This window comes from Venturia canescens, chromosome 9, assembly GCF_019457755.1.
Source record: "Venturia canescens isolate UGA chromosome 9, ASM1945775v1, whole genome shotgun sequence".
Lineage (NCBI taxonomy): Eukaryota > Metazoa > Arthropoda > Insecta > Hymenoptera > Ichneumonidae > Venturia > Venturia canescens.
The window spans coordinates 12,915,819-12,927,087 of record NC_057429.1 but is presented as its reverse complement, the minus strand read 5'-3'; the positions used below and the strand labels follow the sequence as shown (position 1 = coordinate 12,927,087).

General features: G+C 35.3%; 1 protein-coding gene across 3 annotated transcripts; it reads left to right on the top strand.

The window, feature by feature from the left end:
• The first annotated feature begins 852 nt into the window (after window positions 1-852).
• LOC122416377 (uncharacterized) lies at window positions 853-5,777 on the top strand. Of its 3 annotated transcripts, XM_043429273.1 has the most exons (4): window positions 853-914; window positions 1,414-1,468; window positions 4,400-4,522; window positions 5,027-5,777. In XM_043429273.1, exons 3-4 carry the CDS (start codon window positions 4,442-4,444, stop codon window positions 5,615-5,617), a joined length of 672 nt encoding a protein of 223 aa, XP_043285208.1. In that variant the 5' UTR covers window positions 853-914; window positions 1,414-1,468; window positions 4,400-4,441; the 3' UTR covers window positions 5,618-5,777. The 3 variants fall into 3 exon arrangements, with proteins under 3 accessions (XP_043285208.1, XP_043285209.1, XP_043285207.1); XM_043429274.1 differs by lacking the exon at window positions 853-914 and having other exon boundaries at window positions 1,287-1,468; window positions 4,410-4,522; XM_043429272.1 differs by lacking the exon at window positions 853-914 and having other exon boundaries at window positions 1,291-1,468.
• The last annotated feature ends 5,492 nt before the right edge of the window (window positions 5,778-11,269 follow it).

The following is an 11,269-nucleotide window of genomic DNA, read 5'->3' as shown; positions in this document are numbered from 1 at the left end:
CAAATTCTTTGGAATTATTTCTACCTACCCACTGAGCTGGACAGAATTTTTCGTACTGTTCCCTGAAATCCTTGCACTCAGCGCCTGTCTTTCCATCGTCCAAACATTTCCAGTAGTCATCTCGATGGCCCCAGCATGTCAGGCGATCTGATTTGTTTGGGAATGACATTCTCTGCAATAAAAATAGAAAATATCATAAATGAACCAACATGTTGTGAACAACAAAAAATTCAAATATTGTCTGGTATATTTTTGCTTCTGCTTTCGTATTGTTTTGAAGCCTGTCCATGTTACTGATATTTTAACTATCTCCGGGTTGAACTTACCTAGGAAAAATGTTTTCTCTTATTGAAAAGATGAATTAACAAACTGAGAAAGCTAAAATAAAAAAGTTTTCCAAACAAATGCACTGTGTCAAACAAAATATGTGTATTAATAAAAAAAGACAAGGTTTTTAGTACACCAATTTCATCACAAAAAAAAGAATAGCGACAAGAAGGTTAAATAAACACTATTAAGTCAAAATTATTAAAAACTCAGGATCCGTCAACATGAAGTGAATGAAATAAAAATTTTTAAAAGTTGTTCTATGTGGAATCGTGTATGTTTAAAGCGGTTTTAATGTAGACTAAAAACTAGGGGTTTGCTTCAGAATTTTTGAAGCTTCTACCCAAGTGGGATTGATATCTGAATGGCCAATAGGCCTGCAGTTTATAAGTGCCCATCCAATAGAAATATTTGCAAGAAAATGCTAACAACCTTGGAAGCTAAAAATAGTTGAGAAATTTGTAACGGGACAATAATAACACATTGCAATGAATTATAGGGCAAGACATTTGCACCTCCACACCGCATTTCTTAAATATATGCCAAACACATCCACTTGAGATGAATGACCACTGGCTGATAAAAGGGTACGAATCATTGTCATAAAAACACTTTTTGAGCCCTTCTCGAGTTTACTGTATTTTGAGTTACAGGGAAAGTTCTGTTGAGGCTGTTCCTGCCCCTATCAATATTTGAAATGATTGCATATTTTTTCTTGTTTTTATATTCTTCCATAGAATAATTTGAATGGTCATGATTGATAGATTTGTGAATTTAAGAACCTACTAACTTTACTTATAAAAATTTGGAAAAAATCTTTTAATGATTGATATACTAAATAACTATTCAAATTGAATGTAACCGCTTTGAATGTAAACTGATTTGCTTCAAAAATAACAACATACAAGTAGTCTAAATATAGTTTTTATGGCGCTTTACACATGCGAGCAACAAAATCATTTGCCAAGAAATTATAATTAGATGGCACTCTGGTTTTCATACATGAAATATACGAGGAATAGTTTAGCAATAAAAATATTTGAATCATTCATCTGTATAACGATTACATAATGTACATAATTTCAGAAATATTGAACATGATAATATGTCAGTGGCATAATTATGAAGAGCAGTGAAAAGGGTAAGTGTTTAGGAATTATCAGAATTGCGTTGATACAAAATACAGAGAAATGAATGGGCTTCTCTTGAAATATAAACCATTTGAATGTTGTTCATCATTTGAGGTTAGAAACTATTATGCAATCGGACGCATATTTTTTAGCAGTAAAAAATTTAACAGCTTATAAAAAACATAATTTCTTCTAAATGAATTAATATAATACAATTACAAGTTTGTAGCTTGTAGTTTTTATTCACCTGTTTACTGTTTTTTCTGTAATTTTACTTAACCGGTGCGTGGGTTTTCTTAGCTCAACAGATACGGTGTTGACTCAATTCATAACAATGATATAATGATCGAGTGTTTTATTTTTGATCCCAACACAATAAATTATTAAAAATAAATAATAAATCTACTTTTCGGTATATTATTTATATACCCAGATAGCCAGCGTACTGATGGGTGCGAAATACGAGGTACGAGGTACCAGATACTACCATGGTAGTCATGGTACTGGTACCTGGTACCGTAATGCGCCGAAAGTACGAGCATACGCCGTACCCGTGTTACTGTTGCGGTACCCGGTACGGCGTACCATTACAGTACCATCAGTATGGAGTAGCATCCGCCATTTCTGGTACTTTTTCCACAGAAAAGACCGTAGGGTACAGAACGACGTACTAAATGCTATTTCGTATCGCCTTGCGAACGAGTTCCACGAAAAGGACTGTATCGTACCAGTACCCCAGTACGGCGTATGAATTCTACAACCATGCTGAATGATTCCGAAAAATTAGCCCGATTTTATAATTATATATATATTTTTGTTTCGTTTTTATTGCATTCGTTTAATTAATCTTATATGACTAATATGTCAATTGGTGACGTGGTAACATGCTCATCTGGAAGACCGAAGTTCGACAATTCGAACCTGCGGCAAATCATTTTTTAAATTTATTTTTTTATATTTTTTTAAACGGCGTAAAGAATGGTAAACGATTTAAATAAATGCAGAATAATTCATTGTGACGATATTTTATTTTTCATCCAAATGTAAAAGGGTAAGATTCATACGCCGTGTAATGATTGTTCATTTCATTGTTCATAGTCTATTGCCTTCGAAATTTTTTTTTTTTTTCGGTCATTACAACTTTGTCTCATTCGACTCAGAATCGCGTGAAACATGTTTCGAACCCATCGTTGGAGGTGATTTTTTCGATTTTTGAAATTTTCGAAAATTTTCAAAATTTTCATAGTCTATTGCCTTCGAAATTTTTTTTTTTTTCGGTCATTACCACTTTGTCTCATTCGACTCAGAATCGCGTGAAACATGTTCATAGTTCATAATGATTGTTCTATTGTTCATTTTTTAAATGTATAAGGTTTTTTTTGAAAAATTACTCCACTTATCAAATTGCATATAATTTGTTTAAATTTGGGATAATTTCGAATTGAATCAATTGAAAAAATAAATAACGAAAGCAGGAATCGATCTCTCGACCTTCAGCTTAGGAGCCAAAAGAGCCTCTTTTTATAGGTTCTTTTGTGACTCAAGCGGTTTTTTAAGTGATAATTAATAGAAAACTTCAAATATCGACAAGCTACGCATGATTTGAATTTACCATACACTAAAAATACATTTAACTTGGATTTTGCCAATATTTCTTCTGTATACATAGGAAGCATATACTTGCACTTTATATTCGAAAAAACTTGTCAAGAAAATATATTAAAACTTTCAAAAAGTAAAAGTTACGCCAAGGATTAAAAGTTCGTACTTTAATTCGCAAAACATTAAAAAAAAGAATAAATTGCAAATAAAGTAAACAAATGAAACTGTTAAAAAAGGGAATGAAAATGAAAAGAAAATTCTCGTCCCACGGGGAAATTTTTACTCGTCAAATTGATGAATCAAACTTGCCGAAAAATAATCTATAAACCGTCACCATATTGCTTGCAGCCAATACTTAATCAGAAGCTTTCGATTAATGCGTGCATTGGTTAGTATTACCGACCGTGCATCGTTATTTATTGCGGTTGATCGGAGTTCTGATGGTTTCTGGATCGGTGTTGAACTACAAAACCTGTACAAAAATTTGGCGTTCATGGTTAATTATAAAAGCTCGACGAAGGACTGTCTCGTTGTTCTTATAATAGTTGCCACAGATACGCGCGAAGCAGCAAAACATGGCTTAGCAACAGAGAATTAGAATTTTATCATTTAGAACGATAAATTTATTACGCAGCGGTTTAGATCGATGCCGTGTTAATTTCTCATTCGAAAAGATATCATTGTATTCGCACCTGCGATCCAAAACAACTTATGAAGAAAAAACAGTTTCAAATGGAATTTTTTCATGACGCATACACGGGTATCCGAAATTTTATTGCAGTGTCAATATTTAGAGCCGCTAGCATCTCACTTTACATCCACGTATAAGAGGACTGAAAACTTAGCAGTGGGTAAAATACAAAAAAGTTTTTTTCTGCGAAATGATACCAAGAATTGAAAAAAAATGTATACGATTTTTGTCAAATTTTCATTTTTTTATCGTACACCATAGTTTTAATGATTATAATAACAACAGTTTCCAATTATCTGTTGGCATTAATCCTTTCTATTGGAAGGAATCCTATTGATCATTGCCGATCAGAAAAATGTTACCAATAAACAGTTCATGATTCAGACAAAAATTATTATGAATAAGAAAAATAAAAAATTTTTTAATTAAAAAAATTGATTATTTTTCTCATTTCGAAGATTTCTGTTTACCTTTCATAAACTTTATATGGTGAACTCGTTTTCCAAGGCGAGTCTATTATTTTGTCTGTTATCTTTCTATATCTTTCGAAACCTTTGGCAGAGCTAATCAAGTCAATAAAAGGAAAAACGCTGTTGATAATGCGTATGTTGTCTTTTCAAACCAGTATATAAATGGCGACTTTTGTCAGTGGATTTCAGTAGTTTCTTGAGAGTCAATCTACAGGCCAAAAATGGAGAGACGGAATATTGCTGCGATCTTGTTCCTTGCTTTCGGAGTCATCGGGGTTTATTCGCGCTCTCAATTTGTTGATGTAAGTTTTAAATAATATTGAGCATTTTAACATTTTCTACCACCATCACATTTTTTAACGAACGTTTAACCGATGAACTTTCCAATAAAATATAATCATTTTAAATTCATCGAAAAATGAATTTAATCATTATATTCGTGCAGCCTTCGAAACCTTTTGGTAACGTGCTCGAGTCTTTTTGGGCAGTAATTGGTTCACTGTCAAAGATATCGGGTCACGATTTATACGTAGGAGAAGCCATAAGTTTCTCAAAATTTATAGATTCGCCGGAATTTCGATGCAACCGTCACTTTTCGCTGAGATACCGAAAATAGGAAAGTCGATTCGAAGAATTTAATTGTATGTTAAAAAAAGCGAAACTGTATCGAGTCCAAATGCCAGAATCTCTCAGAACGACTCGATAATTCTTGTGCTCAGAATTAGAATCGCGATATTTCACAGTCTGAATAATTTTCATCTTCATTTAACGATAAAATGAAAGTGCTTATAAATTTATTTTTACAGGATTCGGGCGACTCGACCATTGCCAGAGCATGGTATCAATTGGGACCGGAACTCAAATCTTTCTACGAGAACCCAAACAGATCATTTGTTTCACTGGCACCAGAAACAAAAGAATTAGCGAAACAATTCAACGATATTGTCCGCGAATTGATGAAAAACGATCCGAACATCAGCTACGAAACCGCCGCTCTGCGTACAAGAAATGCAAATCCTTATTTATACAAACAAATAGTGGATTTGAATGGATTTTCTAGCGCTTCGTTCTTGCGATTATATGGAGAATCGAACAGTTCTAGAGATTTGGGCAGTGTTGCCAGAGCTTGGTATCAATTGGGACCGGAACTCAAATCTTTCTACGAGAACCCAAACAGATCAATTGCTTCACTGGCACCAGAAATAAAAGAATTAGCGAAACAATTCAACGATATTGTCCGCGAATTGATGAAAAACGATCCGAACATCAGCTACGAAACCGCCGCTCTGCGTACAAGAAACGCAAATCTTGATTTATACAAACAAATACTGAATGCAAATGGATTTCATGGTTCTGGATTCTTGCCCGGATCTGAGCCGAATAAGAAAAATAATTAATGCGACTCGTGCAAGAAAAATATTACATAAACATAATTTACACACACACAAACACACATATTTACCGTGGTGTGTTGTGATTCGCTCGAGAGCCGTATGAGAAGTTTTTATGTAAAACATTTGCAAATAAAAAACACATTATGCATCATCATTTGAAAAATGCGTTACATATTTTCATTTCAGCAATGACGATTTACATTGTTTTTGTGTATTTTGGAAAAAATTATATGCATCCCCATGTGTGATTTTTTTTTGTATAAAAATATTTCATTTTTAATGTTCGGATATACTCTGTTGCCGTTCAAAGCGTTGGATCATTTTTATTAATTCATGCAATTATTTATTCATGTTCCACAAAACGCTTGTTGATATTCCACAAGCGGCCGGTAGTTGTAATTATCAGGGTTCATAGGTAGTAAGGTTGCACGAATAGGTTTGAATCCTGGTTAGGTAGATAATTTTAATCGACGAAATAATGTATCTGCACGAGCCAATACTTGCGAAAAATGGATAATTCTTCCACATAAAACTGAAATGAAATTTTTTTCTTTTATTTCTCCAACAAAAAAGTTTTTTTACTCACGAATATTAATTAGTTGAGGGATATTGCATGAAAAGTCTTAGAGAAAAGACGATTTTTTTCTTTAACCAACAAACATCTTCGGCTAGCCCAACAAATGCGTATGCTGCGAGAGCACAAGTTCCTGCTCATGCGATACGTCACTTTTGTTACCGCAGCAAATAAATTTGTCGTCGCTATATTAAGAAATACAATTTATTGTGGCAGTAGCATGACCTGCGCTGTGTCTTGACACAAAAATTTCACAAACAGGGCTTCAACCCTCATGCTTCAACTCCTAAAAATAAGAGCATTATTACTTTTCAGTCTCAAATTTGATGAAAAACACGAATAAAGTCAAGTCCACAAAATCATGGCAATACCATCTTAATATAACGAATAGAATTCCTTCCCAGAGAGACACGCTTGTTAAGTCGTCGACGCTGAGGAGACGAGTGTTCGATCTGCTAACCAGAAGCATGATGGGTTGCCGTGAAAGCGATCGTTCTAGATCCAAATCGAAGGCATTCGAATTAATCCGAATCCGACGAAGTTTGACAGCTAAAGGACAGCTTTGACGCAATTGCCCTCAAAGTGTTTTGACCTCAAATTCGTAATCGCAGCGATCCGAAGAGTTCCCCAAGATTTAAAAAAAAGCCACTGAATAAATGAAACTTGAACAGCATGAATCATCAACCATTTTTAAACGAAAAACTTATTATTCAAATCTCAGTACGAAGCTCGAAACGGTAGTATGAAAACGGTGGAAAAAGGTAACAATTGAACGTAAGAAAAGTCTCTTTGAAAAATAATGAAAACTTAAATTTTAATTACACGCTCGTCAATAATAAGTTTGCTTTCAAACGTCCCGTGCTAATCAATTCTACGGTATCAATCATCACGAATATAAATATCAACGCAGTTTTTAACTTGTTTGTTTTTTTTTTTATTCATATTAGAGGACGTGAAAAATGAATTCGTTAGGGTTGAACAATTAACCGAACTGTTCTCGATACATTAAGGAGATCGTGGCCAATATTCGGTAGAATCGCGTCGCTCAATTTTCGTGAGGTGCTCCCTCGGATTCGTGCAACGAATTGTATTTTTATCTTTTTTTTATCCCCACGATGATGAGCAAAGCTTTAGCATTCTCGATCGGGATAATCTTATTCTTTTGGAATCGTGATCTTGTGAACGCGTTTCCGGGGATACCGAAAACATACAAAGGCAAAGAGGTAAATGTGTTGTCTACGAGAGACAGTCCTCCGTCGAGAATTACTCCGTACATCAGGCACGATAACGGCACTCGCGAATATCTGAATGTGGAGGACTTTTATCCATATATCAAGGAAACGTAATAATAAATTCATATTTATTAATCTAATTAAATAATCGATGAATTTTCCGGTTGACCTCGACGGAAATGCGGATTAATTTGAATTCGATTTTTATCTTGAAGGGGCGGAAAAGGTTGGGGAAAAGTGGTAGCTCAGTTTTGGCCACGACGATACGATCCTTCAGAAGACTTTTATCTCACAGCAAGACGCACACTTCCCATGTAATAATCATCGTCTCTTTTTTTATATCATAAACTCACTTCTGATTATCTCACAATATTTTTCCCCTCGAGTCAACAAAAAAGAGGATCTAAACATTTTGCTTCCCCATAAATCCGCTGCCAACACTAAGAAAACACTAAGAAAAAATCATTGGAACAACGAAGTGTGGCATTGCGGGGTGCCAATGAAACATACGATCATCGCAAGGTCAAATATGATTAAACGAAAAAAAGAGTTTTAAATCAAACCGCAGATTCATTCTCTCCAAAAACATTGCGGTTTAATGAAGAAAACTCTTCTAATAACATCGATTGTTATTGAATCAACAATATTTTTTCTCAGTGAACAAATTAACGAAAGCATCGCGGCAGCGTTCAACAAAATTCTCAATGATTTCTTCACCCTCTTCTGGGCCGAACGAACGAGGGACGAAATTATTGATCGGGTGATGAACAAACTTCGGGAGGACGAGCCGACTTATACCGTACCATCGTTGAGTTATCGCATGAAACGTGGACTGTTTTTACGTCGACTGGGCGGTGCGGATTTCAGTACGTTACAATACCTTGTTCCACACTACGGCTGACACTGTCATTTTATCTAATTATTCGTTTATTTGTTATTCATCATAATTAAGAAATAAAATAAAGGCGAGTCGTTAAGGACATGGTAATTTTCTTGAGCGAAAAGTGGGGCGAGTGCGCACCGGAAACTCGCGCGAGGGATTCTGTACGATCGATGAGCATTTTCCAGCGGTTTTTCGAAAACTTTAGCTCATATTGCGATGACTTTTATTTTGAGCCTATGAAACTTACGTTGAAATTTCAGTTTTACTGGGTCTAGAAACCAAGCATGGAATCGGTTATCGAAATGGGGGCTTTAGAATCTCCAAAATTGCGATACATATGCGCTGAGAAGAGAAATTTCGTTAACAAGTCGGGGTGAAACTAATGAAATTCGTCGATCCATCAAAACTTTCGTTGTTTCAACAATTTTCCTGACGCAGTAAGCACCATTTTACCAAAAATTAGTTGATCGGGGTGCTGACATTTTCTAGTTAACGGATTTCGTTCAGTTCACCACGATTTTTTGAATCGACGAATTTTTATTTTCGTATGCAATGTTGGAAAAACAGTTTTTACTGCTGTGTCTTAACAATTAATTTCAATGAGTGATTGAATGGTCATGCGACAGTGTCAAATTGAGTGATTTAGCATCATCGCAGACGGAGCCCGCTTGCGCGCTGTGCTTAATCCGAGAACGTAAGAAGTTCGAGTTACAAAACCTTGAACAATAAATCGCTGTGACACGATCGAATTTTCAATCACCAAAAACTTCAGTGTCAAAACACGATAAGAAGTAGAGCGGTGGAAACTTTCGTGGCTCACGAATGCTACAGTTGATACTTCTTTTCATTCAAAAGTGAACAGTCCAAGAAAACGCTAACATTGAAAAATATACTGAGAATATTAAGTGCCATGTTGACATTTATTGCAGTGCAAGTCAGGCGTAGATTTGTAGGCAAATAAAACTTACAATGTCTATAAAATGAACTGGAATAGTAAATCTGATGTAAGCACACATTGAAAAATTATACCCTGGAAACGAATCAATCAGTTTCGAGGAAATATTTCCAAAAATATTCGATGGTCAAAATGTCCTTTCTTCAATTTGGTCACTTTTCTATAATAAAACTTGATTTTTCAATTTTTTAAATGATTGTTATCGATTACTACTGTAAAGATTCATTAATTCCATACATTCATGAATGAAATAAAAAGTTTTGAAAAGTCAAAGGGCAAATTTGCACCTGCAATTTACATCTGCAGGTTAAAAAATTATAGAAAATATTGCACCAACATTCGTAGTGGAAATATTACTGTTTAGTTTTATTGGAATTATTTGGAAATTTGGAATTCAGGATAATTGAATATTGACGGCCTTGACACGCTGCACCAGTAACGTTTGAAGGGTTCTTCGACGCCGATTAAAAATAAGCGGTTTTCAAACATTTTTTACACGGTTAACGACCTTAGTCGAAGAGCGTTTGATCATCGTGAGTCCAAGACCGTCATGCTCATCAATTTTTTCATCTAATCAACAGCACTGGCAGGTGCAATTGACCCTGCGATCAAATATTTCCGTTGTGTTTCATCTAAAACGTTTTTTTTTCGGGTTTCACTTAAAATCGAGCCGCTAATTAGGGTCAGCGTTGCCGACAAAAAGTCAATTCTATAATGAGCCAATAAATTATAGTGTTTAAACGAAAACGAAAGTACAAAAATTTGGAGGAAAAAATGACAATGAAAAAAAAACGTTATACAAACAGAGTTTTGCAAGTTTAAGTTGGAGCAAAAAGCTCCGTAGCTGCGATTATGGTCGATCATTTTTAATAATGGTAGACAAATGTTCTAATAAGGATTCTCAGTCGTTTAGCTGACGGAGAAATGTTCGACAAGGTCGCGTCCGTCGCTCTCGCTCGTTGGCTGATGCCGTATCATTATTTTCACTCGGGCTCCAATCGACACGAGGATCCCTCAACTTTTTCTCACTATTTTTTTATTCTCTTAATGATAAATATTAGCGTTTAATAGTGTTACAAGGCCGTCTGCTTTGACCAATGACCAGTGGTCAGCTGGTGAATAAATATTCGATCTATTAATTTGACATCGCAAATGCACGCGGTTATTACAATAATCAAAGTGATAAATACATTTTTCTTTCATCGCATTCACAAGAGAGATTCACTATTGTTAATATAATCACCTGCGTGCCCTCCTTTTCACGTGCTATTCAATTAAAAAGTCATAACTAAAGGCCTAGACCCGATTCAATAATAACAAATGACAAAAGCCATGCTTTTTGTTTTATACAACAATAATTGATTTGCGCTCCAATGTGAGCAAGTGCATCGCCAATATTTCAACGTGATGGCTCTTCTGCTGCTGCTGCTGCTGCTGCTGCTGCTGCTGCTGCAAAAATGAGAGAAAGTTCAAACGACGTGCGAATGAAAGGCGTGTCGCGAAAACGCCGCATCTGTGATCACACGTTGCAACAATGGGTCAAATCGTCCAAAGGCTGATAAAATAAAATTGTTGGCTTTACGAAATTTTTGTTGGATTATCGAGTTGCAAGGGACAAAATGAAATTTGGCGATGCCACTGAACTTTTGCTCATTCAACGCCATGTCGCCATTGGAGCCAGCGAACTCAGCGATTGGATCAACCAATTTTTTCGGGCTTCAGCGAATGCCATTTTGCTTGCCTTTGTTAGCTCGTCCTAAAAGATTCATTTTTCCATATCTATACTTATTTTTCTTGTGCAAAACACGAAGGAAAATGAATTTGTTTTCACGCAAGTGCACCTCCAATCGATACGTTTTCCACATTTGTTATGCAACGACGATTTAAAATCGTGCGAAAGCAAAAGTTTCAGAATTGAATTAAGATGGAGTATAATTGCAATTACAATGAGAGTTTTAATCCGCATAATTCTCATTGAAACGTAATTCGATCATTTGTTTGCCATTAATTA

Bases quoted from the DNA above. Each gene is read 5' to 3' on its own strand.
- LOC122416377 (XM_043429273.1), top strand. From the start codon at position 4,442: ATGGAGAGACGGAATATTGCTGCGATCTTGTTCCTTGCTTTCGGAGTC. The intron at 4,523-5,026 runs GTAAGTTTTAAA...TTATTTTTACAG, and splicing joins CGCGCTCTCAATTTGTTGAT to GATTCGGGCGACTCGACCAT.